General features: G+C 48.7%; 1 protein-coding gene across 5 annotated transcripts; it reads left to right on the top strand.

The window, feature by feature from the left end:
* The first annotated feature begins 18,870 nt into the window (after positions 1–18,870).
* Positions 18,871–27,077, top strand: MYADM (myeloid associated differentiation marker). Of its 5 annotated transcripts, XM_057711314.1 has the most exons (4): positions 18,871–19,055; positions 19,280–19,556; positions 22,683–22,758; positions 24,707–27,077. In XM_057711314.1, exon 4 carries the CDS (start codon positions 24,709–24,711, stop codon positions 25,675–25,677), a length of 969 nt encoding a protein of 322 aa, XP_057567297.1. In that variant the 5' UTR covers positions 18,871–19,055; positions 19,280–19,556; positions 22,683–22,758; positions 24,707–24,708; the 3' UTR covers positions 25,678–27,077. The 5 variants fall into 5 exon arrangements, with proteins under 5 accessions (XP_057567297.1, XP_057567296.1, XP_057567298.1 ...); XM_057711313.1 differs by lacking the exon at positions 19,280–19,556; XM_057711315.1 differs by lacking the exon at positions 18,871–19,055 and having other exon boundaries at positions 19,096–19,556.
* The last annotated feature ends 741 nt before the right edge of the window (positions 27,078–27,818 follow it).

Here is a 27,818-nt window from a genome sequence, read left to right on the forward strand (position 1 = left end):
TTTGTAAATCTAAAACAATTCTAGGGACTTCCCTGACAGCGCGGGGGTTGAGATTCTGCACTCCCAACGCGGGGGGCCCGGGTTCCATTCCTGGTCAGGGAACCAGATCCAGTTTGCTGCAGCTAAGACCCGACTCAGCCAAATAAATAAGTAAGTACATATCAGCCTCCCCTTGTAGAAGAGGAACCCCAGGAGGACAGGGACTTTGCTTCCTTCATGGCTTTATCTGTAGTGCCCATAACAGGGCACAGGGGACTCTATAAATATTGGCCGAGTACTGTCCCCTGCAACCACCCACTGTAGATCACCGACTTCTCTCCCAAAGACCCCAAAGGCTTTCCCAAGGTCTGCTCTGGCCTCCTCACCTGGCTTCCTGGCTTCACTGTCATTACTTTGCTGTCTTTTCTCCACCCAGCAAGACTCTCTTAATCTCAGAAATCAGATCACGTCATTTCCAGTTTAAGAAGCATCTAATTGCTTCCCCTTCCTCGCTGAACAAAAGCCAGAGTCTTTATCATGTTCTAAAAATGCCTTCTGTAATCTGGCTGCTACGAGAACCAGGGCTGCTTCATTTCCTACATCCTGGCCCATTGTCTCTCTCCTGCTACACTAGCCTTGGGGCTGTTTTTCATCCACTTAGGTCGCATCCTTTTTATGCAGGGTCCTTAAACTGACTCTTCCCTGTGTTTTGAACGTCCAGACTCCCTTAGGATCTTTAGGGGCCTGGCTCCTCCTCCTTCAGTTCTCAGCTCAGATTTACCGTCCCAGACGTGGCCTGTGCCTGCCAGGTCAGCTAAAGTGGGACTCCCTCCCTGCCAGGACCCCCATACATCCTTACATTTACTGCACTTTTCCTATTTGGAAGCATTTTATTCCTGTCTTTGCCTATGTATTGTCTATCTGTCTCCTTAGAATGTGGCCTTTGATGGACTGTGTCTATCTTTTTTTGTTTGTTTTTTGTTTTTGTTTTTGGAATTTTTTTGTTTGGGTTTTTTTTTGGGGGGAGGTGTTGTGGGTTTTGTCGGGGGGGTTGTTTGTTTTGGTCCTTTTTTTTTTTTTTTTTTTTTGGCTGCATTGCACAGCCTGTGGGATCTTAGTAATCACCCCACATCCACCGCCCAACCAGGGATTGAACCCGGGCCCTTGGCAGTGAAAGCTCCAAGTCCTAACCATTGGACCACCAGGGAATTCCCCTGTGTCTGATTTCTTTTTTTAATTTTCTTCCAGTTTTACTGAGATATAATTAACAACACAAGTTTACATACATCGTGTGCTTGGTTTACATACATCACAAAGCGATGATTACAATAAGTTTCATGAACATTCATCATCTCCTATAGATACAACATTAAGGAAATAGAAAAAAAAATCTTTTTCCTTTGTGATGAGAACTCTTACGATTTACTCTCGGACTTCCCTGGTGGCACAGTGGTTAGGAATCCGCCTGCCAATGCAGGGGACACGGGTTTGACCCCTGCCCCAGGAAGATCCCACATGCCGAGGAGCAACTAAGCCCGTGCGCCACAATTATTGAGCCTGTGCGCCGCAACTACGGAAGCCCACGTGCCTACAACGAAGAGTAGGCCCCGCCCTGCCACTCGCCCGCAACAAGAGAAAGCCTGTGTGCAGCAGTGAAGACCCAATGCAGCCAAGAAATAAAATAAAATTAATTAATTAAAAAAAAGATTTACTCTTAACTTTCATATGTAATGTATAGCAAGGTTGATTACATGTATCATGTTGTACATGACACTGTAGTACTTATTTATCTTTTAACTGGAAGTTTCTACCTTTGACCCCCTTCATCCAGTTCCACCTACCCTACCCCCACCTCTGGTAACCACAAACCTGATCTCTTTATCTTTTTCTTTTTTTTTCTTCTAAAGCTTTTGTTTTTTAAAGATTTATTTATTTATTTTAAGGACTTTTATCGAGATATAATTGACATACACTACTGACCTCTTTTTCTATGAGTTTGTTTTTGGAGTGTAATTGACCTGCAACACTATGTCAGTTCCTGTTCCTCAACACAGGGATTCGATATTTCTACACATTTCAAAATGATCACAAGTCTAGCTGCAATATGTCACCATAAAGAGATATTACATAATTGCTAACTATATTCCCCACACCACACATTTCATACCCGTGACTCATTTCATTTATTTTGCAACTGGAAGCTTGTACCTCTTCTTTTTTTTTTTGGCAGCCGAACCGCCCAGCTTGTGGGATCTTAGTTCCCCAACCAGGGATCGAACCCAGGCCCCCGGCAGAGATAGCACAGAGCCTTAACCACCGGACCTCCAGGGAACCCCCTGGAAGTTTGTACCTCTTCATTACCCCCACCGACTTCTGTCCTACTCTATCCCCTTTCCTCCGGCTGCCACTTGTTGCTTCTCTGTGTCTGTAACTCTGTTTCTCTTTTAGTATGTGTTCATTTGTTTTGTTTTGTTTTTCGATTCCACATATCAGTGAAATTATGCAGTATTTGCCTTTCTCTGTCTGACTTATTTTGCTTAGCACAATACCCTCTAGGTCCATCCATGTTGTCACAAGTGACAAGATTTCATTCTTTTTTATGGCTGAAAAACATTCCGTTGTATGTATAGGACCGTGTTTGTCCAGTGCCCTGTGCCTGTGACCCTTATGCACCCTCCACAAATAATTGCTGGAGGAAACCATCTTTATCAGTGTCTGGGTAAATCGCATTTTTCCACCACAGCCCCCTAGAGGGAGATCTCAGCATGCAAGAGCCCTCACAGGGCCCAGATTTGCATATAAAACTTTGCCTTTTGGGGCTTCCCTGGTGGCACAGTGGTTAAGACTCTGAGCTCCCAATGCAGGGGGCTTGGGTTCGATTCCTGGTCGGGGAACTAGATCCCACATGCACGCCACAACTAAGACTTCATGTGGTGCAACTAAGGAGCCTGCCTGCCGCAACTAAGACCCAGCACAACCAAATAAAATTATTTAAAATATTAAACATTTTAAAAAATAAATATTAAAAATATTAATTTTTCATATTAAAAAATATTAAAAAGAACTTTGCCTTTCTTTCCTGTAAGTTTCTTTCCTGAAACAGGCTGCCCCAGACTCCTGCCCAGGAATATACAGAAAGTGACCATAGGGGTGAGAGCCCCCGGGGCCAGCTCTGTCAGTCACTCTCCAGTTTATCTGGGAAATGACACATCATTCTGGAATCCTCCTAGGATTCCAGGAGAGGAACTGGGTGTGGTGCCAGCCCTGAAGCAGCTCCCAGTCGGCTAGGGTGGACCCAGCCTGACTCACAGAAAGCAGACCCCAGTGATGGGTGCTGGGAGAGAGCCCAGATCTGGAGATGTGGACACTCCCAGCTGCCCATCTGAAGTGTCAGCTATCACGCTTTCTTCTCATTATGTCGATCTTTGCCATGAGGCTCAAGTCTTCTCCCCAGGGGCAAGCTCCCTAAGTCTCCTTCCAGACCCTGGGTGACAGAGCGGCATCTGCCTTCATTCCCCAGTCATAAGGCTCCCTGCTGGCCAGATGAAATTATGCACCCAGCTTTGGACTCGGTGATAATTTACATGGTAAACTGCAAAGGAAAAAGGACAAAACGGTGGCCGTATAAGAAAAGAGGTTACAAATGGTACAATCTTCCAGTTATAGAAGAAGTCAGTCCTGGGGGTGTAATATACAGCATGATAACCATAGTTAATGATACCGTATTGTATATTTGAAAGTTGCCAACAGAGTAGATCTTAAAAGTTCTCATCACAAGAAAGAAAAAAAAAGTTGTAGGGAATTCCCTGGCGATCCAGTGGGTAGAACTCAGTGCTTTCACTGCCGTGGCCCAGGTTCAATCACTGGTGGGAGAACTGAGCTCCCGCAAGCTGCCCCGTGTGGCCAAAAATAAAAAATAAAAAAATTTTTTTAAAATAATAAATTTAAAAAATTGTAACCATATAGTGATGATGTTAACCAGACATTGTAGTGATCATGTTTTGCAATATACACAAATATCAAATCATTATGTTGGACACCTGAAACTAACATAATGTAACATGTCAATTATACCTCAATTAAAAGAAAAAAGAAAACAGATTGTGCCAACAGGGATGGACCTTGAGGGTATTATGCTAAGTAGGATAAATCAGAAAGACAAGCACTGTAGGATGTCACTTATATATGGAATCTAAAAAAGCTGAACGTCGCAAAAACAGAGTAGAATGGTGGCTACCAGGGCAGAGGGGTTGGGGGAACTGGGGAGATGATGTTTAAGGGTACAAACTGGGAGCCAGTAGATAAATACGTGCTGGAGATCTAATGCAGAAGACACTGATTATGGTCAACAATACTGTACTGTAAACGTCAACGTTGCTGAGAGACTAGATCTTAATCGTTCCCACCACAAAGAAGAAATGGTAATTATGTGACAGGAGAGAAGTGTCAATACAGCACCTCTCTTTTTCTTTTTTAAGAACTTTTATTGAGATACAGTTAACATACAATAAACTGCATATATTTAGAGTGTACAATTTGATATCCCAATCTCCCAGTTCATTCCCCCCCAACCCTCCCCGCTTTCCCCACTTGGTGTCCTTATGTTTGTTCTCTACATCTGGGTCTCTATTTCTGCCTTACACAAACCGGCTGATTTGTACCGTTTTTCTATAGTCCACATATGTGTTAATATACGATATTTGTTTTTCTCTTTCTGCCTCACTTCACTCTGTATGACAGTCTGTAGGTCCATCCGTGTCTCTACAAATGTCCCAGTTTCATTGCTTTTTACAGCTGAGGAATATTCCATTGTATATAGGTACCACATCTTTTTTATCCATTCATCTGTTGAACATTTAGGTTGCTTCCACATCCTGGCTATTGTAAATAGTGCTGCAATGAACATTGGAGTGCATGTGTCTTTTTGAATGATGGAATACAGCACCTCTCTTGACAATACATAAATGTTTCAAGTCAATACAGACGCTATGGTGGCAATTTTATTGCAATATATCAATGTATCAAATCAACACATTGTATACCTTCAAGTTACACGTTATATGTCAATTATATCTAAAAAAAAAAAAGTTTTACATCAAATAAGTCCCCCACAACATCCCAGTTTCTCAATCCCCCTCCCTTTTTACCACCTTCCTCTGTCTTTTTTCCAGAAATTCACTGCATATACGAAAATGGATTTAATAGCTGGCAGGTAGCAAGATGTCACAATTTTGAGGCACTGTTCTAAATGCTTTACTTGATTTGAGCCTCCCAATTAATATATAACTGCTAAATGGGTAACACATCTAGGAGTTTAAGAAATCCAAAGAATATGAAAAGGTACGCCTTTTAAAGAGTACCTTCTAGGTGTACTGCTACACCTAAATACTGGTCTCCTCCACGTCCCAGGTGCCACCACTTGAGGGGTTTCTTCTGCATTCTTCCAGTGTTTATGCAAAATCCAGAAAACAGGAAAATGAATTCCTATCTTTCAACCTTTCCTTACACAAATGATGGCACAATCCTAAGCCACTCTGCATCTCGTGGATTTTACTGGACAGTAGATCCTGGATATTTTCCTACGCCCTGGTCACACCCTTGTAAATAAACTCTCCTGCAGTCACCCATTCAAGTCAGCTCTGCTTCCTGACTCAAAGGGAGACTGGGACGTGGAGACATCTGAAAACCACACCCCCGCACACCCTAGAAGCCAGACCCGTGTAGTCAAAACACATGTTCCCTCGGGAGTGATAAGGCCAAGAAAGTCTGTGCAGAGGACCTGGACACCAGAGGTCATGTTTAACTCACAGTTGCCACCCCCACATTCCTGTCACCAGTATCCGCAATCGCTACATTCCTCTGAAGCCTTCCAGATGCCCCTTGTCACTTGTAACAGGCTCTCCGCCTCTTCTCCTATTGGGAGAGACTCAATTTCCTGTGCCGTCCTCACTGTCACAGCACTCGGGGGCAAATCCCAATTCTTGAGTAAGCTCCAGAGACCAAGTGGGTTCTTCTCTCCTTTTATAGCTTCTCACTTCTTCAGCAATTCCTTTGTGCCACAGTGATCTCCTGGCCCTCATCAAAAGTGAATTTTGGTGAACAGATGTCTTCGTCCGTTCGGGCTGCTCTAATAGAATACCACAGACCGGGTAACTTATAAACAAGACATTTATTTCTCACGGTCCTGGAGGTCCAAGATCAAGGCACCAGCAGATCTGGTGACCGATGAGGGCTTGCTTCCTGGTTCATAGATGGTTCTTTTCCCCCGTGTTCTCACATGAGGACATGTCATGTGAGGACATAGGGTCCGGAGGGTGCTCTATTTTTAATTTTCGTTGGAGTATAGTCAATTTACAATGTCATGTTAGTTTCTGCTGTACAGCAAAGTGAATCAGTTTTATGTGTACATATATCTACTCTTTTTAAGATTCTTTTCCCATATAGGTCATTACAGAGTATCGAGTAGAGGTCCCTGTGCTGTACAGTAGGTCTTTATCTATTTTATATATAGTCGTGTGAGGCGGTCTTTTATAATGGCATTCATTCCATTCATATGGGCTCCGCCTTCATGATCTAATCATCTCCCAAAGCTCCCCCACTCCAAATCCCATCATGTAGGGGGTGAGGATTTCAACATATGAATTTGGGGGGGGGGACATAAACATTCAGTCTATAGCAATAGAAGTTCAAGTTCAATTTACCACTTTTCATTTGTACACGATGCTTCTGGGTCCTGGTTAAGAAATCATTGCCGACCTCAATACCCTAAAGATGTCTGATTCTTGAATATGCACTGTTTTATCTTTCCCAGTCAGACCTAAGAACCATCTGGGAATTTATTTGGGGATATGGTGTGGAGTAGGGGTCATTGACTCAGCAGAAAAAACCAAAACCCAAACCAAAACAAACAAACAAAAATCACACACACACAAAACCAGAAAAAACAAGTCCATCCTTCCCCCACTGCAGTGCTGCCGTGCATGTGTTGATAGGTCAGGTGGCCTTCTATGCGCGTGTCTCTGACATCTGCACTCTTCTCCCTCCGTGTGTGTATCCCTCTTGGTGACACTGCCACATTATATGCCTCATTTCCCACGGCAGTTCTATCCAGGTTGGCCTTCCTGCTTTTCCATAAACACGGGGCTCTCCCTGTAGGCATGTGCTCTTTCCTGTGTCTGGAAGGTTCAGCCTTCCTTGCACTCTGGTTCTCAGCTCAAATATGTCACACCCTCCTAAGGCCCTTTCACTCAGCCTAAAAGAGACTGCCCCCCACCCCCCCCCAACATCCTCCATATTCTTTTATTTCCCTAGGCAAAAAAACAACTAGTGTGGGTGTCTGCTTGCTCACTGTCTCTCCTTGAATGTGCGTGCTGAGCAGCGAGCATCTTGTAGGTCTTGCCCACTTGCCCTAACCCAATGCGTGGAAAGGGAGACAAAACGCCCTGTACCATTTCCAGGCTGAATGTGCTTTACCCTCACAGTCCGCTAGAGGGAGACACTCGCACGGATGCGCTCCCCACCCCAGCCCCGCCCCACCCCCACTCCACTCCCACCCACCCCCACCCCATCCCCCCCCCGCCGCAGGGCCCAGCTCAGCACACCGTCCTGAGTTGTTTTTGTGTGTTTTCGGCTGGCCGATGCCTTCTAACTACAGATTTAGAAAGAGAGACCGCAAGTGGTGAAAACTTGGGTTCAGCCCTAGATGACCTGAAATTTTTTTTTTTTTTTGGTATTTTTATGGAAGCCTCCTGTGTCCTGAGAGCCCAGATGGCATGCAGAGGTTACCTGGGCCAGGTGGCCATCCGGGAAGTGGCCCCGGCCTCCTGGCCACAGCCTGGCCCACGGAATTCCGACACCCTGCAATAACTATGGGATAAATCCTGTGCCCACGGGTCATGGCCTCGCGGCTAAATCAATCTTGGCCCTCAAGCCTTCCTCAGACTGTGTATGTTTCATCCCCACTATTTTTATCTGTGAAAGCGAACTGCGACATTTGTGATCGGCTTCCTCTAGCCTCCTCCTAGAAGCTCAGTAGCAAAAGGCATCTGTATTCATTTGTCATCAGAAGGCTCCCTGCCTGGCAGATTATAAATAGCTCGTTAAATTGTATGCCTTCTTATGTGGTTTGACTTGGTAATAGATTTACCATGGTAGAGGATTCAGAAAATACACCAGAAAGGGTAGATCGTGTTCCAGTTGCCCAGTCCTCCTTTCCCTCCGGTCGGAACCCATTTCTTTTGTATCTTTCCAGGACTTTCCATGGTGTGTTTTATATCATATTAATATGTAGTATATATTTATAATAGGAGGTACTGACGTGGAGCCATTGTTCTAAGTCTTTTCCATGCCTTGAGTCACATAATCTATATATAGATATAATTTTAAGTAAGTAATATGTTAATGTGTTTAAAATTTATACACATACGGGAAGAAGCTTCAGTGCCACATCTATACCCTACATCTCGGAGTTTTGGTTTGTTTGGGTGGTTGGGTTTTTCGCTGCACTGCAGGCAGCATGTGGGATCTTAGTTCCCCATCCAGGGATCTGAACCTGTGCCCCCTGCAGTGGAAGTGCGGAGTCTTAACTGCTGGACCACCAGGGATGTCCTTACATCTTGTTCTTTTGTTTGGTTGGTTGGTTGGTTGTTTTGCCCTCCCTTGGAGGTCACCACTTTTATGAGTCCATTGTGGATCCAGTATTTATGCAAACACATACAGTAAAATTGGAATACCAGTTCTTATTTTTATATTTTCTCATACAGAAGGTTAAATCCCCGTATGGTTTTGCATCTTGCCTTTATCACTTAAGACTATATCCTGGGAATTTTTCTGTTTAGGTAACTAGAGCTTCCTAACTCTATTTTTGTTAGATACGCATATTGTCACATTATCTGGAGGCACCATAGTTTGTTTATCCAGTCCCTTAGAGACCGAGACTTGATTTCCACCTGATAAGTACATTTAGCAGGGGAGATTTACAAATCAAATAGATTTCCTTCCTTCCCCAGCCCCCCACCCTGCCTCCCCGCTATACCAAACGCAGCCTACGTCTTCAAAACAGAAGACTTCAGTCTATTTTGCTCAAGATATCAGATGAAAGTCACCATCTGTTAATCCATTCTGCATCACGAGGAGAAAGAAAATCGTCTCATGGGGAGTGAAACCCCCTCTCAGGCCGCAGGAAGGGGAATTCCTGAGGGTCTTCTGCAGGGTGGCTGGGACAGCTTCTACCTAGTCTGGTTCTGGTTTGCAAGTGACAGGCGTTGCTTCTGGACCTAAGAAGCAAAGGAGGAACTGAACGGAAGGACACTGAACTGAGAAAACACAGAGAGCATGGGGAGGCTGGAAATTCTAAGTTGGCAGGAAGCGAAGAGACAGCAGCGAGAATGTTCTTATGTCCCGTGCAGCCACCCAGACCAGGAAGCTGCACCGCCACGAGCCCACTGATCACTCCCTCCACTCAACACTAAACCAATGATCGCTTCGCCCTTGCATTTCCAACGTCCTTGCCTCTTTCCTGCCTCATTCAGAGCCCAAGGAGGAAGCATTCGGTTGCCTACTCCCTACCTTCCAGAGAGTGGGAAGAAGGCGGGTCTTGCTACCTTAGCCTTCCTAATAAATTAGACAATAGTGGGACTTAATCAGACAATAGTGGTTAAGACTCCGAGCTTCCAAGGCAAGGGGTGAGGTTCCATCCCTGGTCGGGGAACTAAGATCCCAAATGCCCCGCAGCCAAAAACAAAAAAACTCAGACAATAGCACCCACTAGTGTGTTTACAATGGGGGGTTACACTCCTGCAAATAAGTTAAGGTTTAAATGCTGCAAAGTCCCAAAAACACCAGACCTGGTCTATAGTGTTTAATATATGCTGGTTTGCAGAGGGCATTCAGAGAAGAAGTAGCAGCTTTCAACAGCCACCCTAACCCCAAAGACCAGAAAAATCCTTCCACAGAGCAGCAGCCCTGGAGAGCCACAGATGTCTAAGAGCTTTAGGAACTCTAATTACCTGTGCATTCAATTTTTTTAACATTAAGTTTTGTCAAATACTCTTTTAGCACATATGGGATAGTCATGTGATTTTTTTCTACTTGGCTCTGTTCATATAATAAACCTCATTAATGTTTTCCGAATATTAGCCGTCCTTCCATTCCTAGAATAAACCCTACTTAGTCACAAAGTTGTTTTTGGTGTTTTTTTTTAATACTGCTGGAATCTGTATGCTAGTACAGGCTGGCACACGCTGAAAAACTGACAGTTCCATTCTGAGCATACGAAGCTAACACACTTTAATCCAATATGATAACCACGTTGAGTGCTTGAAATGTGGCCAGGGGGACGACAGAACTGAAGTTTAAATTTTATTCAAGTTTCACTGATTTAAATCTAAAAGCGGATACTTAGTTTAGTTAGACAACTTCCGAGTATGTTTGGACAACTCAGCCATGTGAATTTACCTTTCGAACGGTCCATTTTTTGAATTCTACCTACAGATGCCGCGTGTCCCTTGAAAACTTAGCATCCGAATTGAGATGTACTCTAAGCACAAAATATCCACTGAATTTTTTCAAGCACTTTTTTAAAAAATTCATTTATTTCATTGCACCGGGTCTTAGTTGCAGCACGTGGGCTTCCTTAGTTGTGGCATGCAAACTCTCAGTTGTGGCATGCATGTGGGATCTAGTTCCCTGACCAGAGATCAAACCCGGGCCCCCTGCATTGGGAGTGCAGAGTCTTATCCACTGGGCCACCAGGGAAGTCCCTCCACAGGATTTTAGAGAGAGTACAGGCCACCACCATCATCATGGCCAGCAAGTAGGTCTTTACTGGGGAGTTTTTCTCCAAAAAATCATGTGACACATATCAACAATTTGCGTTAGGGAATTCCCTGGCAGTTCAATGGTTAGGACTCTGCGCTTTCACTGCCAAGGGTGTGGGTTCAATCCCTGATCAGGGAACTAAGATCCTGCAAGCCACGTGGCATGGCCAAAAAAAAAAAAAATTACAAAAAAGAATAGTTTGTGTTAAATATATGATTAAAGTTCACTTCACCTGTCTCTTTATATTTTTTAAATGTAGCTACTAGAAATGGGGACGGCACTGCCCTAAGGGAAGCAGAAATCCATTCATTCCTTTGGTACTCAGTGGTCTGAGAACCAGAGACGCCCAATCAGAGGAGGAAGGTTGCTTAGAGACGGAAGATTCTAGAGATGAGCTTCTGAGGATGGATTTTTTGAGGCACAGAGAACATAAGGAACTGAGTCACTCTGAGGATTCCTTTTGTTCAGTCCAACAAGTGTGGACCTGGCAAAAGTCCATCCCAGTGGTATTTGGATAATTCCATTACCATTCTCAAACCTTCTAAAAAAAAGATTTTTAAGAGGTTCAGGATAGTAACAATTTTCTGTTTTCCTCTCCTCTTCCAGTCTGTTCCATGGCTCTTTCTGTCCGGGTTTGTGCCAGTACCAACCCCTTCAAGTACTTGGCTTCATAAGTAAGTCTTGAAACCAAGTACCATAAGTCCTTCGGCTTTGTTATTCTTCTTCGAGATTGACCAGGCTCTTCTTTCTTTTAACTTTTGTGGTAAAATACACACAATATAAAATTTACCATTTTTACCATTTTTGAGCATACAATTCAGTGGCATTAAGTACATTCACATGGTGGTGCAACCATCCCCACTATATACATCCAGAACTTTTTCATCATCCCAAACTAAAACTCTGGATCCCTTAAATACTAACTCCCATTCCCCCCACCCCCAGCCTGGGATAAATAATACTATTCTACTTTCAGTCTCTATGAATTTGACTACTCTAGGTAGCTTGTGTGAGTGGAATCCTACAGTATCTGTCCTTTTGTGTCTGGTTTATTTTACTAAGCATAATATCTTCAAGGTTCCTCCATGCTTTAGCATGTATCAGAATGTCATGTCTTTGGGGAAATGTATGACTCAGAAACATGTGACTAAAACAGAGATGTATAAAAGTGGATGAATTTGAAAGAGAATATAGGGGACTTCCTTGTTGGTCCAGTGGTTAAGACTTACTGGTGTTAACCCTTTTCTTTTACTTCTTTTTAATGCGGCTACTAGAAAATTTTAGATTGCTTATGTGGCTCACATTATTTTTCTGCTAGTCAGTGCTGCTTTAGGCCATTGATATTTTGCCTTTGTTATAGCCACTGAACCAGCATCTTCCCTAGCATGTACTAGTGACCCATGTGGTCATTTACTCATTGGTGCTCCCAGAAGCTGGGGGTGTATGGAATCCCCTAGCAAGAGTGTATCATGAGAAGCATTGAAGTCCAGGAAAGAGCCTTGAGCAGCTCTAGTATTTAAAGGAGCGTGAGGGGCTTCCTAGGTGGCACAGTGGTCGAGAATCCGCCTGCCAATGCAGGGGACACAGGTTAGATCCCTGCTCCAGGAAGATCCCATATGCTGTGGAGCAACTAAGCCCGTGCGCCACAACTATTGAGCCTGTGCTTTAGAGCCCGTGAGCCACAACTATTAAGCCCATGTCCTGCAACTATTGAAGCCCACGCACCTAGAGCCCGTGCTCCACAACAAGAGAAGCCACAGCAATGAGGAGCCCGCGCACCACAACGAACAAGTAGTCCCCACTCACCGCAACTAAAAAGAAAGCCCGTGCACAGCAAAAAAGACCCAACACAGCCACTAAAATAAATAAATAAATTTATTAAAAAAATAAAAATAAAAAAAATAAAGGAGCGTGAGCTTGTAAAGGAAGCCCAAAGACGCAAAAGGAAAACCAGGAGGATAACACGCCGTACAATCCTAGAGGACTGAGTTTCAAGTTAGGAGATGTGAACAGCATGAGTTACTTGCGAAGTCAAAAGGTTAAGAGCTTAAAAAAAAAATGTTGCAGGGACTTCACTTGTGGTACAGTGGTTAAGACCGAACTTCCACTGCAGGGGGCACAGTTTCCATCCCTGATTGGGGAACTAAGATCCCACATGCCGTGCAGTGCAGCCAAAAAAAAAAAAAATTTTTTTTTTCAAAGTGATGGGCTGCTATATCAGGTTCCTAGGGCTGCCATAACAAAGTGCCACAGACCACATGGCTTAAACAGAAATTTTTTTTCCTCACAATTCTGGAAGGTAGAAATCCAAGCTCAAAGTTTCATCAGGGTGGTTTTCTTCTGCTTTCTCTGTCCTTGGCTTGTAGACGACCATCTTCCTCTGTCTTCATGTGGTCACAGTGTGAATGTTCGTAATGCCACTGAACTGTACACTTCAAAAGGGTTAAAAAGGTAAGTTTTCTGTTACGTGTATTTGAACATGATTGAAAACAATCACTTTCGGGACTTCCCTGGTGGCGTAGTGGTTAAGAATCCGCCTGCCAATGCAGGGGACACGGGTTCGATCCCTGGTCCGGGAAGATCCCACATGCCACGGAGCAACTAAGCCCGTGCGCCACAACTACTGAGCCTGAGTGCCGCAACTACTGAAGCCCGTGCTCCAAAACAAGAGAAGCCACCGCACTGAGAAGCCCACACACCGCAGCAAAGAGTAGCCCCCACTTGCTACAACTAGAGAAAGCCCGCAGACAGCAACAAACACCTAACACAGCCAATAAATAAGTAAATATTAAAACAACAACTATTATTTCTTAAAAAGCCAAAGAAAGTTTCTCTGAGCAGGAAATACTGAGTATTAGCAGCAAAGAGTACTGCTTGCTAAGAGCAATAGTCAGGTTATGGGAAGAAGGATATATTTAAAGGTCAAAAAGACAAGAAGTGTTTTGAAATCAAAAAACTAAAAATAGAACTACCATATGATCCAGCAATTCCACTCCTGGGTATAAATCCAAAAGAAACAAAAACAGTAATTTGAATATATATATATATATATATATATATATATAAAATATGAAATATACACACACAATGGAATACTACTACTCAGCTATAAAAAAGAAGGAAATTTTGCCATTTGCAACAACATGGAGAGACTTGGAGGGTATTATGCTAAGTGAAATAAGTCAGACAGAGAAAGACAAATACTCTATGATATTATTTACAGGTGGGATCTAAAAAATACAACAGACTAGTTAATATAGCAAAAAGAAACAGACTCATGGATATAGAGAACAAACTAGTGGTTACCTGTGGGGAGAAGGGGGCGGGGGAGGGGATTTAGAGGTACAGACTATTATGTATAAAATAAGCTACAAGGATATATTGTATAACACAGAGAATATAGCCAATATTCTATAACTATAAATGAAGAATAACCTTTAAAAATTATGAATCTCCATATTGTACACCTGTAACATATAATATTGTACATCAACTATACTACAATTTTAAAAAAGGAAAAAAAGTGCAAAAAAAAAAAAAAGACAAGAAATATCGGCGTGAGATAAGAACTTCGCTATTGTTCAAGAACAGTCCTGGAAGTTGGTGTACGCCCCAAAATAAATAAATAAATAACAATTAAAAAAAAAATAAAACAATGCCACGCATTTAAAAAAAAAAAAAAAAGAACAGTCCTGGAAATATAGTCACATTTTGGTTTCTATATGGGGAAGTTGAGGGGCTTACCAGTCAACAGCTTCTGTTATCTCTCTAAATAAAGAAGATAGGTTGTAGGCTGAGAATGAGGGCTGAGGACAGAGATGAAAGAGCTTAAAAATAGTGCGCTTGTCACTGTGGGAATGAGAATAAGCTTACCAGATGACTGCAGTGGGATTGCAGGCAATACTGAGGACACATTTGAGTCTGGTCACCGTGTCTCTGTGCCCTGTGATATGATTTTCTCCAGTAATGCTGAATCGCTTAGGGAAAGCACAGGAAAAAAAAAACCAAACAACTGATAGATGGACTTTTTCTTTTTTAATTTTTATTTTATATTGGAGTAGACTTGATTTACAATTTTGTGTTAGTTTCAGGTGTACAGCAAAGTGATTTATACATATACATATGTCTATTCTTTTTTTTTTTTTTTGGCTGCTTTGGGTCTTAGTTGCAGCACATGGGATCTTCATTCTTCATTGCAGCATACGGGCTTCTCTCTAGTTGTGGTGTGCAGGTTTTTCTCTCTCTAGTTGCAGGGTGTGGGTTTTCTCTTCTCTAGTTCTGGCCCGCAGGCTCCAGGGCACGTGGGCTCTGTAGTTTGCAGCATGCAGGCTCTCTAGTTGAGGCACATGAGCTCAGTAGTTGTGGCGCTCCGGCTTAGTTGCCCCACGGCATGTGGGATCTTAGTTCCCTGACCAGGGATCGAGCCCGTGTCCCCTGCATTGCAGGATGGATTCTTTACCACTAGACCACGAAAGAAGTCCCTATCTATTCTTTTTCAGATTCTTTTCCCATATAGGTTATTACAGAATATTAAGTAGAGTTCCCTGTGCTGTACAGTAGGTCCTTGTTGATGATCTATTTTATATACAGTAGTGTGTATATGTCAATCCCAAACTCCTGATTTATCCTTCCCCTCCCTTTCCCAGTTGGTAACCATAAGTTTGTTTCTGAAGTCTGTGAGTCTCTGTTTTTTAAATAAGTTAAGTTGTATCCATTTTTAGTTTCCACATATAAGGGATACCATGCGATATTTGTCTTTCTTGGTCTACTTTACTTCACTTAGTATGATCATCTCTAGGTCTATCCATGTTGCTGCAAATGGCATTATTTCATCCTTTTTTTATGGCTGAGTAATATTGCACTGTATGTGTACCATATCTTCTTTATCCATTCATCTGTCGATTGGACATTTACGTTGTTTCCGTGTCATAGCTATTGTGAATAGTGCTGCAATGAACACTACAATGCATACATCTTTTCAAAGAATGGTTTTCTCCAGATGTGCCAGAGAAGTAGGATTGCTGGATCATGTGGTAGTTCTATTTTTAGTTTTTTAAAGGAACCTCCACCCTGTTCTCAGAGTGGCTGTACAAATTTACATTCCAATCAACAGTTTAGGAAGGTTCCCTTTTCTCCACACCCTCTCCAGCATTTATTGTTTGCAGACTTTTAAATGATGGCCATTCTGACCAGTGGGAGGTGATACCTCATTATACTTTTGACTTGCATTTCTCTAATAATTAGCGATGTTGAGCATCTTTTCATGTTCCTTTTGTCCATCTGTATGTCTTCTTTGGAGAAATGTCTATTTAGATCATCTGTAGATGGGCTTTTTCTTTTTTTCTTTTCAAAGATGGAGGTGATACAAAGAAGAGCGAAGGAGTGTTAGATACCCTAACATGAAAAGAGGGTCATTGAAATGATGGATCATGGAAACCTATCTGAAGAAAGAGGAAAGCAAAGAAAAGAGAGGGCTGATGGACTGGGGATCCCTATCAAGTTAAGAAAACATCCTAAGTGGCCGTTGCTGAGAAAGTAAGATGGAAGGAGACATGACTGATGTTGGAGAGGCATGGAGAACCGAGTGGATAGGTGACTGCTATGGTATGGAGGGTAAAGTTCACATTGGCAGGTCTTCTAAGTCAATGTCTCCCAAACATTTTCACATTGTGGGGCAAATAGAAATATGGTAATATTTTTTGCAGCTCTTGGAGATGAACGGGTGAGCCTGGCAACAGCGAGAGGCAAGCAGGCCACTCTGAGGGCTGGGGAAATCAATAGGACATGTTCACGGCCTATCTGATGGGAAGCTCTTTAGAGAATTTCAGGAAACCATGTGGAAAAGGAGGGCAAGTGACCAGGAGGTCCATAGACAACAAAAAGGTGTCATGGCCAGAGAACAGACTAGCGGGGGATATCTATTTCAACAATGGCAAGGAAAGAAAGAATACAGTCGGTGCCCCACTTATGAGGGTTTGACTTAACAATTGTTTGATTTTACAGTGGTACAAAAGCGATTTGCGTACAATAGAAACCATACTTCAAGTTTTGAATTTTGATCTCTTCCCAGGCTAGAGATATGCTGTAGGACACTGTTCCAGAATCACAAAATTCTCCTATAAAAGCAACTTCTGCTTTCACTACCCCACAGATTCCATTCTGGGCAATTGCACAGATTACATCATACTGATAAGACCTTGAAAGCAGGAAAGATCAGATAGATACACATATGTCTTAATAAACACACACACGTGCCAGAGCATGGGAGATAAACCCCATGAAAACTGGGAAGCCTGTCACTCAGGGACATTCCTGAGAGTCCAACAGTCTGAGGACGGTGGAAATATCCTCTCCAGATAAAGGAGTTATTACATCTTGAACCCTTTGCGACTAACATATGAGATAAAATCTCCATTAGAGCAAATATTCCTTAGCCTGTTTTGTTCTCACATAGGAGACACTCATAAATATATTTGTTGATAAATGATGAAATTTTCCAGTCGACCCAGAGCATGGAAAGATCTGTGTGATATTGTGATATAATAAGACCTATATATTTGGTTTTTGTACCCAGTACCTGGCACTGAGCTCCCAAACCCTTCTAATTTCCTGAGTGATGGGGCTGAGAGGGGTGTCTTTTGTTAGTCATCATAAGCCCCCTGCATCCCTACCTGGGTTTATACTAGTGAGATGACTCTTGATAGGCCCCTAGTTAGCTCTGGATGCGGCTGGCTGCCTGAGGAACCAATCATGTGATTAGAGGACTGGAACTTTCAGCCCCACCCCCTTGACCTTCAGAGAGGCTAGGGAGGTGGAGCTTGCTCACTGATGGCCAGAGATTTAAGCAACCACGCTTCCACAATGGAAATTCCATAAACATCCTGAACAATGAGATTCGAGGGCTCCCAGGTTGGTAAATGCAAGAAGGTGCTGGGAGGTGGCGTGCCCAGAGAGGGCACGGGCGCTTTGCACCCTTCCTCCATACCTTGCCCTGTGAATCTCTTCTGTCTGGCTGTTGCATCCTTTATAATAATAGTAAACAAGGTGCCTTCAGTTCTGCGAGCCATGCTAGCAAATTATGGAACCCAAGGAAGGAGTCCTGGGCACCCCCTATTTCTAGCCAGTCGGTCAGAAATATGGGAGGCCCGGGACTTGTGACTGGTGTTACGTTTGAGGTGGGGGTGGTCTTGGGGGACTAAGCCCTTCACGGGGTGGGGTCTGATGATACCTCCAAGTGGTTAGTATGCCCAGATTCAGAATTGCACTGAATCGCTGGTTGATGTCTGGAGTTAGAGAATTGGTGGCTGATGTGAAAACACACACACACACACACGCACACACACACACACACACACACAGTGTCAGGAGCAAAAACCAGCTCATAATCTGTACCCAGGTTGACCATCCCCGCAAAACCCTCCATTACAGACAGTGCCATGAAGCCTAAAGGAGATCCGATGACCACTCTGCGGCTCTCGGTCAGCTCCTCCCCCAGCCTCCCCAGTACCTGCTTAATGGGCTAATGAACAAAGCAGCCGTGGGGTGAGCTATGCATGGCTTTGCCTCATCAAAGCTAAGGAGCTTTGTCCCTGATGGAGGCCCACCTTGCTGGCAGTGCTGGGCCCCCAATGTGGTGTGGTTTCCTAGGGAGACCAGCCAAAGACCTGGTCACCTGAGGAGCCCACTGGACCCCTTCCATCGTGGACTGGGCAATGACTTTTTCCTGCCGGGGCGGTAATTCGCTCTGGGTTGTATTTGCTTTCCTTGCCTTCCACACGCCTGCCAGTGGTAGCATCTGTGTACACGCTGAATGGCCCTATTCACCCTCATGCTAACCCACACAATATTGCTTCTGATGAAGGAGCTCAGTTTGTTAGGAAGTACCCGAAAGCAGCTACTCTCATAGAACAGAGGCACGGCCTGTTTGAGACTGGGTTTCGGTGCCAGGTCGGAAACAGCATCTTTGGGGTCGCGGTGCTGTCCTGCAGGAAGCGTAAACACCCTGAAACCAGTGGTACATGCATGATGCCAGATTACACAAGACCTGGGAAGCCTACGGGGTCACACCTGATGGATGACTCACTCTTTAAATGTTTACTTCCTGTTCCCGTTACCCTGAACTCTGCTTGGAGGTTTCAGTGCCTGAAAGGGCGAGCACTTCCACCAGAGCGCACAACTGCAGTAAATTGTGAGTGGTCACGGCCCCTGGACGATTTGGAGTATCTCAAGAGGGCCACTTCGGGGTCAGGCAAAGAGAGGTGCGTGAGTAAAACGTGGGGTCGTCCCTGGAGGACCTCCAACGAATACCATGTCCTGACTCCCTGTACATCCTGATGCGGGACTCACAGAGACCCCCTCCCCTGTGCAGGGCACATAATGACAGAGAGGGTCTGCGTCTGTGCCCTGCGAAGGGCACAAAAGTGGGCATACCGGCTCCACATCCCTCCCACCCCCACCTCTACCCCTCCCCCCACTTCTGCAGAGCACACAGCGTCCAGGTGCCCCCCAGCCCCTCCCACCTCCGTAGGGCACGCAGCCGGGGACACAGAGCTCCCGCATCCCTTCGGACCCCTCCCTTCGCGACGCGCGCGGCTTCCACCCTGGGGCTCGGCCTCAAAGCCTCCTCAGTAGTCGGCCTGGAAGACGGCCAGCGGCGGCGGCGCCCCGTTAGCCGAGCGTCGCCCGCAGCCGCAGCCGCCACCCCGCCCCGCCCAGCGGCAGCCTCGGGCGAGGCCGCGCCGGGACGCCTGCAGAGCGCGGTGAGTGAGCCCGGCCGCAGGGAGGGACCCGCGCGCCCCGGCCCCGGCCCCACCCCAGCCCCAGCCCCCGGCCGTGCATCCCGACCTTCAGCTGCCGCTTGCTTCTCGGCTCTGTCAATCCGTCTCAGGGCCCCGGAGCCGCCCCTAAAAAAGGACCCCGCTGCCCCTCCCTGCTCTGGGGCCCGGGCAGACCAGCCCCTTGGGCCCTCCCCTCCTGCGGGAACCAGGAATCTAACACTCCCAGCCCCCAGCCTCGTCCTCATTAAGCTTCTGAGCCCCTCCCTCTTTCCAGGAGCCAGGAACGCAGGCCAAAAATATCTCTCCCTTCCAGACCCAAGAGACTCGATTTGCAACCACATCTGCTCCGAAAACCCAGGAGCCTGAGCCGTAATTGCTCTATTGAGCCAATAATCCGGGCCCACAGCCTGGGAGTCCACGCCCTCAACTCCTATCGCCCTGATCCCAGAAACCTTGCTACCAACAAACCCCCTCCCCGGCCCCCATCGACAGTGACATGTGATACCTAGGGGTCCGGCCCATCGGCCCTGACACTGCGAATCCCAGTGTAAAGGAGAATTAGGAGACCCATTTTGCTCCTGCCTCAAATTCCTTAAATACAGGAATCCAACCACTGCTCTTTTGGGGACCCAGGAGCCGGGGACCTCAGCCCAGAAACCGCCTAAAGCCTAGGGATCGGCACACCCTCAACTCTTCCTTATTTCAAGGACTCAGGAGACAGAGACCCTAGCAAACAGACCCCATTAAACTGAGAGGCCCGGTCCCCCAACCCGCTGCGACCCAGATATCCAAGATTTCATCCATCCTGGAAGAGCGGGGCTGGAGCAGACGGGCGGGAGGGGCAGGAAGGCAGAGGAAGATCTGATTGAGGTGAGACTGGGGTGGGGATCTGAGCTGGGGGGCTCTGTCCTAAACAAAATCTAAACAGACGGGTTGCCATGGCAACGGCCTTCCCGGGCCTCCCCTGGAGACTTCTCCAGTGCTGTGTCGAGGAGGGCACCCCCCCCGAGCCCCCACTCCGCCAGCTGTTGTGTCTTCCTGTTTTGTCACCAAGGAAACAGTGACCTCAGCCCTCCACCCGCACCGCTGGCGGGGAGGGAGAACTGCTGTGTATTTATCCCTGGGGGTGTGGTCTTGTCCTGGCTCCGCCCTCGGGGCGGGGCTGGGATAGCCCAAGCAGGGGGAGTCCCTTACCCTGCTCGAGCCCAGAGTTCCGGCCCCGCCCCCAGCCCCGCCCGCGCTCGCTCCTCGGCCCGCCAACCCCACCCAGACCGCAGACCCTTCTAGTCTGCAGCTGTCGCTTCTGCTCCCGCCGCAGCCGCCACAGGCTCGTAAGGTGAGGCTGCGGGAACCCCAAGGGTGGGAGCAGCGTCCAGGATTCTTGGGTGCACAGGGATTCCAAATGTCTCAGTCCCTAGAAAGATGGGCTGGGTCAGGACTCGGGTTCTGGAGAGCAGAGGGCTGGGGACCTGAACTCATACGGGTCATACATCTGAAAGAGGAGGGTTGGGGCCTGGACACCTGGGTCTGATGGAGGAGGGCCTGGGGATCTGGGCTCCTGGGTCTGATGGAGGAGGGGGCTGGGGGTCTGGACAGCTGGGTCTGATGGAGGAGGAACTGGGGATCTGGGCTCCTGGGTCTGATGGAGGAGGGGCTGGGGGCCGGACTCCTGGGTCTGATGGGAGAAGGGGCTGGGGGCCTGGGCACCTGGCTCTGATGGAGGACGGGGCTGAGGGGCTGGGCTCTTGGAGAAGCTTGGAGTTGGGAGTCCTGGGTTTGAGAAAGGGAGTGGCTGGGGTTCAGATTTACTGACCTCCTCCCCAACCAGGGGGGCAGACCCCGAACTTTGGACTCAAAAGGCCGGAGATGGAGGTTCAGCACCCGTACTCCCAAAGTGGAGATGGAGCCGGGACCCTGGGTGTTAAGCGCACAGGCTGGGGCTCAGGGCGCGATTCTGGGTTTGTGAAGTGATGGGGTGTGGCGTTTGGCGTGGAGGTGGGGAGAGGACTGGGGCGTGGCCGGCGAAGTCCTGAGCTTCGCCAGGAAGCCAAAGGGTGTTTCCTCTCCCTCCTCGGGTCTCTGGCAGTTCATCCCTGAGCTCAGACCTCAGGCGAGGGCCGGGGGCTCTGAGAGTGGAGATGGACCCCTCCCCTCCGGGCGTTTCGTGCGCTAACTCAACTTCCAGGGGAGACTTACAGACTGTGCCCCGCCCTCTGCCTCCTGGGCCCGCCCCAACTTTCTCCTAACAGGTCGGGCGAAGCGGAAGGTGGCAGACTCCCGCGTTGCACCTCCCAGGTGGCCCGGGGGGCCCAGCTCTAGCCGGGCGACCAGCCTTCCGGGAGGTGGTGGGAAGTGTGGCCCCTCTCTCCGGACTGGATTCCAACGCTGTGCACAGTTTCCCGCCCCGAGGCGGGAGGCGTCCACAAGGGGAACCCAGGGGTCCCGGTACCCGGCCGCTCCTCTCTTAGAGACCCTCTTGGGGGGGCGTCCAGGCTCCCGGCCCGCCTTATGGGGACGCAGAACTCACATTCTCAGGGACCCAGCAATTGGAACGTGCAGGCTTCTCCTCCTGGGACCTGGCGTCCGGGCCCCGCCCCCGTCCCGCGCTGGAATCCGCGAGCAGGGCGGGGGTCCCGGCACCGCCTCCCAGTCCCCGCCGCGTTCCGAATGGCTGGGCTGCCTTGAAGCCCTTATAAGGACGGAGACGCGGCGCGGCCCGGGCCGCCCGCCCCCGCAGCCACCGCCCAGGGCCCTCCCGCCGGCGGCCGCGCGGCTTTGCTGGCCGGGGCAGGGTTACGGTCACACACGCCCACGGCGGCCCGCGGGGGCGTGCCCTTTCGCCCGGTTCCCTCCACTCCGGCCCGCGCGGCTGGGGGGAAACGCGAGGAAGGAAGGGGCGGCGCTTCCCTGGGGTCACGCTCCCGGCGCTCCTAGGGGCTGCGGGCCAAGTCCCCGCCCCGGCTGGCAGGCGCGCCCAGGGTTTGCGGAGACTCACGCCCCTGGGGTTCTAGGCGAGCCCCGGGCGGCCTGGTCGTCTGGGTCCCGGGAGGGTGGAGCCGGGTCTGAGCTGGACGCTGAAGTGCTTTCTCCCTCCCGTCCTGCGACTAGCCTTTGCCAGGTGTCTGACTTCATCCGCCTCCGGAGCCGGATCTTTCTCTGGTGGGGTCCTCAGCAAAGACCGCTGGTGAGTGGGCTGGCGGCTCTGACTCTTGGGTCTGAGTGGGGAGGGGTTCTGGGGTCTGGATTCGTGGGTCTGAGGGAGGAGGACCCGAGGCCTGGGCTGCTCTGTCAGAGGAAGGAGCGGGCTGAGGGCCCAGAACTTTGGGGTCTGAGATAGCAGTTGGGGGGGGCGGGGAAGGGGGGAGAGAGCCCCTGGGTCTGAAGGAGGAGGGGCTGGGGACTTGGACACCTAGATCCTGAGACATGGCACACTTGGGTTCCAAAGAGAGGGGCCCAGACACCTGTGTGTCTGAGGAAGAAGTACGTTCTGGAGCTGGTCTCCTGTGTCCCCAGGAAGCTGTTGCACAGGGATAGCTGGGCTTAAAGGCTGTGACACTGCCTTCCTGATACTGGAAGGAGGAAGTTTTATTGCACTGGGCTGAGAGAGGCCTTCTGAGCTTTTTAGGGGTGGCAACCAAGAGATTAGCTGTTTTAGGGCCTGAGGGAGGATCTGGACACCTGGTCAGGAATGGAGGCCAGGCCTTCATTCCTGAGGGTCTTTAGGACAAGGACATAAAAGCCAAAGGTCCTAAAGGGATAGAAGAAAGAATTTGACTCCCCCGTCCGGTGTGCTCATGGCTGAGAGCCCAGAGCCTCAGAGTCGGAAGCTGTATTACTGAATGAGGGAGGCCCAGAGATTTCAGTGGCACAGGACCAGCTAAGAATCTAGGGAGCTGAGTTTCCCAGAAGTTGGGGATCTACCTGGCTGGGTTCCTGAGGGGGCTGGACCTCATGTCTGGGAAGGAGGAGAGGCAGGAGGAAATGCAGCTTCCTTTGAGTTGAAGTGCTCCAGACCTAAAACCATGTGCCCATAGGAGGGGGTGCTGCCAAGATTGGTAAGACCCAGTTCAGAAGGGAGAGAGAGCTCTTGTCTTCCAGGAGCTGGGGCCAGACTCCTGCTCAGTGAAAGGAGACAGGCTGGAAGGCTGGCAGCTCTGATCAGATGTGGGTCCCTGAGAAGGTTTCCACATGGAGGCTGGACTCCTAAATGTCTGGAGGCTGGAAACGTTTAGGTCTCTTAGGTGAAAGAGGGGCTGGGCTGCAGAGCCCTGGGTACCCAAAGGGAGGAAGTGCAGAGATGAGGTTTTTCAGAGATCACAGAAGACAGGGCTCCTCCTCCCCCCTCCTCCTCCTTCTCCTCCTCCTTTTTCTTTTTAATATATTTATTTATGTATTTATTTATTTGGCTGCACTGGATCTTAGTTGCGGCACGTGGGATCTTTTTAGTTGTGGCATGCAGGCTCTAGTTCCCTGACCAGGGATCAAATCCAGGCCTCCTGCATTGCGAGTGCAGAGTCTTTAACCACTGGACTACCAGGGAAGTCCCAGGGGCCTCTTCCTCTGACTGGGGTGGTAGGAAGGGGGATGCTTTAGAGCAGAATCCTTTATTTTTTTTTTTCCCCCGGCGACATGCAGCATGTGGGATCTTAGTTCCCCAACCAGGGATCGAACCCAAGCCCCCTGCATTGGAAGCTCGGAGTCTTAACCACTGGGCCACCAGGGAAGTCCCTAGAGCAGAATCTTGAGTGGCTGGGTTGCTGAGACCCTGGGAGAAGGAGGGCAGCTTTGTGTGTCTGGAGTGGGAAGAAAGATAACAGGAGTTGGCTTTTGGGGAGAGGAAAGGAGGGTCCTGGGAAGAAGAGAGATAGGGGCCTCCACTCCTGTGCTCTGACATGAGGCTGGAGGGAGGACAGGCTAGCATCTGGGTGACCACCTCATCCCTGTAGGCCTGAGACTGGCCCAATTTGAAAATTGAAAGGCCCGCATCCTGGGTACCCCCCAGCTAGAGTCTGGATTATTTTGTCCACCCCATCCCCCACCCCCCACCCCGCCAACTCCAGGGAGGCAAGTGCTAGGGGCCTGGATCCTCTAGTTTGGAACCTTCTTAGGATACCTTCTTTCCCCTCCCCCAGCCATGCCGGTGACGGTCACCCGCACCACCATCACGACCACCACGTCGTCGTCCTCGGGCCTGGGCTCCCCGACCATCGTGGGGTCCCCTCGGGCACTGACCCAGCCCCTGGGCCTCCTCCGCCTGCTGCAGCTGATCTCCACCTGCGTGGCCTTCTCGCTGGTGGCCAGCGTGGGCGCTTGGACGGGGGCCATGGGTAACTGGTCCATGTTCACCTGGTGCTTCTGCTTCGCCGTGACCCTCATCATCCTTATCGTCGAGTTAGCCGGGCTCCAGGCTCGCTTCCCCCTGTCCTGGCGCAACTTTCCCATCACCTACGCCTGCTACGCCGCCCTCTTCTGCCTCTCGGCCTCCATCATCTACCCCACCACCTACGTCCAGTTCATGTCTCACGGCCGCTCCCGGGACCACGCCATCGCCGCCACCACCTTCTCCTGCATCGCGTGCCTGGCTTATGCCACCGAAGTGGCCTGGACCCGGGCCCGGCCCGGCGAGATCACCGGCTACATGGCCACCGTGCCAGGCCTGCTCAAGGTGCTGGAGACCTTCGTGGCCTGCATCATCTTCGCCTTCATCAGCAACCCCTACCTGTACCAGCGCGAGGCGGCCCTGGAGTGGTGCGTGGCTGTGTACTCCATCTGCTTCATCCTGGCGGCTGTGGCCATCCTGCTGAACCTGGGCGACTGCACCAACATGCTGCCCATCCCCTTCCCCAGCTTCCTGTCTGGCCTGGCCCTGCTCTCCGTCCTCCTCTACGCCACGGCTCTGGTCATCTGGCCGCTCTACCAGTTCGACGAGAAGTACGGCGGCCAGCCCCGGCGGTCCATGGACATGAACTGCGGCGTCAGGCACGTAAACAACGTGTGCACCTGGGACCGCCGACTGGCTGTGGCCATCTTGACGGCCATCAACCTGCTGGCTTACATCGCCGACCTGGTGTACTCAGCCCGCCTGGTTTTTGTCAGGGTCTGAGGCTCCAACCCCAGGGGGGGCTCCCGATTCCCTCCTCTCACCGGATGTTCTTTACCGAGTTCTGAGGTCCTCTGATGTCCTCTTCCTGGCTCCCCTCTCTCCTCCGTGTCTCATATCCTTCCCAAGTCAACCTTTTCTGTTCTCTTTTCTGTTCCGTTCAGTCCTCATTCTGCTCTGTCTCCCTGTTCTGTTTGGTTGCCACATCCTGTTTGACCTCTTTCTCTTTCTGCTCTCTTCTTCTCTACGTGTTCTGCTTTGGGGCTCTTTGCTGGTCGTCCTCTTTTGTTTCCTCATCTGCCTATTGCCTGACCACCTCTTCCCAGTTTCCTTCTGATCCGTCGGGAGCCCTGAGACTTCTTCCTTCTCTGCCCTACCGCCCCCTCCCACCTCCAAAGGTGCTGAGCTCCACATCACACGCCCCTTTTGCAGCTGTTCATTCCCTGGGCCTCCAGAGGGGCCTCATTGCCAAAGCATGCCTGCCCGCCCTGGCTGTGCCTTAGTTGGTGTGTATGTGTGTGTGTTTGGGGGGTGGGGATGGGTAGCTAGGGATTGGGCCCCCTTTCTCCCAGTGGAGGGGGGTGGGGTGTACAGTGTACCTCCCCTTTAAGTTTAAAAAAAAACAACAAACAAAAAAAACCTCTGGAGGTCAATAATTTCCAGTGGGCAGGAGGGTTAGGCTTAAAGCATAAACCCTGGGTCCCTAGGCCCCTCCTGGTGCTCAGCCTTGCCTGAGATTGACTCCAGAATTTTTGCCAGGCTTACTAAAAACCCACTGCCTAGAGGCCATCTTAAAGGAAACGGGGTGGATGCCTTCCATCCCAACTACTCTCTGAGGTATCAACAAACTGGCAAAGACTTGCATGGACTTGAAGACAACTGTCTGAAGTATTTGTGCAGGGCAGTGATGTGGTCCTCCAGCCTCAATGTGAAAAACAGCATCTGCCTTTGCAGGGAGAAGAAAATGGCCACTGCCAGCCTTAAAGGTGATGTTAGCCTGGGGTTTTTTCTTTTCTTTTTTCTGGTCACGAGGGCAACAGTCACTGGGTGGCCCTGTTCTTAAAAGGGTAGTTTCTTTTCAAAAAATTTTTTGTGTGGGGGTGGGTTGGGGTGGGGGGGGAATTGCTACTCACAGGAATTGCACTGCTTAAGTGTGTGGTGAGCACACACGTGTGTTCTGCGTGCTAGTTGCTTTCTGCTGCTGCTTCCTGCTTCTCTGGGACTCACATGTGTAACATGATCTATATAAGTGTAAAAATACGTATTTTATTATTTTTTTTAACTCCCTGGAGCTTCTGGTTCCTATCAGCCCCTGCTGTCAATCATAGAGAGAAGCCTTGTCCCTTCTCCCTCATCCATAATGTTCATTTTTTTTTTAAACTTCAATATAAAGATAAAAGAAAGACCTGTGCTTGCTTTATTACTGGGGAGGGCTCCAGGAGAAGGGGGCAAGGCTCAGATTCCTGGGTCTGGCAGGGGAAAGGGCTGGGGGTCAAGGCAACTTTGGCCCCATCAGGAAAAACTGAGTCTGATCTTCCACGTTACTCTCTCAAGTGAGGACAGCGAGTTAGGGTAGAAATGAACAAGACTTCTCCCTCCCTGGAGTCCCATGAGCACCTCAGAAACACCATGTCCCATTCTGAGTGCAGCATCTTTCCTCCAAAATCAAAGCTTTCAGGTTCCCATTGCTCAGGGCCGAGAACCGAGGCGCTTTTACCTTCCCCCCTCTCAGTCATCAAACACTGTATTCTTCCTCCTAAGTCCTATTTATATCTGTCCCTGTCTCTAGGTTCCTTTCATTTTGTTTCACCTGAGCTACTGTCCCAGCCTCCTCCGTGGACATCCTACCTCCAGGCCACCCTGGCCCCAGAGGGATGCTTTGCTTTTTCAACATCCAGATCTGATCCTGCCCTCCTCTGCTCAAATCCTTCCATATCCCACTCGACACTGCCTAAAAGTAATGCCAAAGCCCCTCAGTCAAGGCCTTCAGGATCTGACCCTGCCCAGATTCCCACTCTCAGTTCCACTTTACCCTTAGTTCTAAGCTCCCTGACACACGTGGTCAATAAAACACTGTGAAGAAGATCAAGTGAATCACTCCTGCCAGGAATCTCCCTCCCACAGAAAGTCATCTTGTCGGTTTC

The sequence above is a fragment of the Hippopotamus amphibius genome, chromosome 16, assembly GCF_030028045.1.
Source record: "Hippopotamus amphibius kiboko isolate mHipAmp2 chromosome 16, mHipAmp2.hap2, whole genome shotgun sequence".
Classification (NCBI taxonomy): Eukaryota; Metazoa; Chordata; class Mammalia; order Artiodactyla; family Hippopotamidae; genus Hippopotamus; species Hippopotamus amphibius.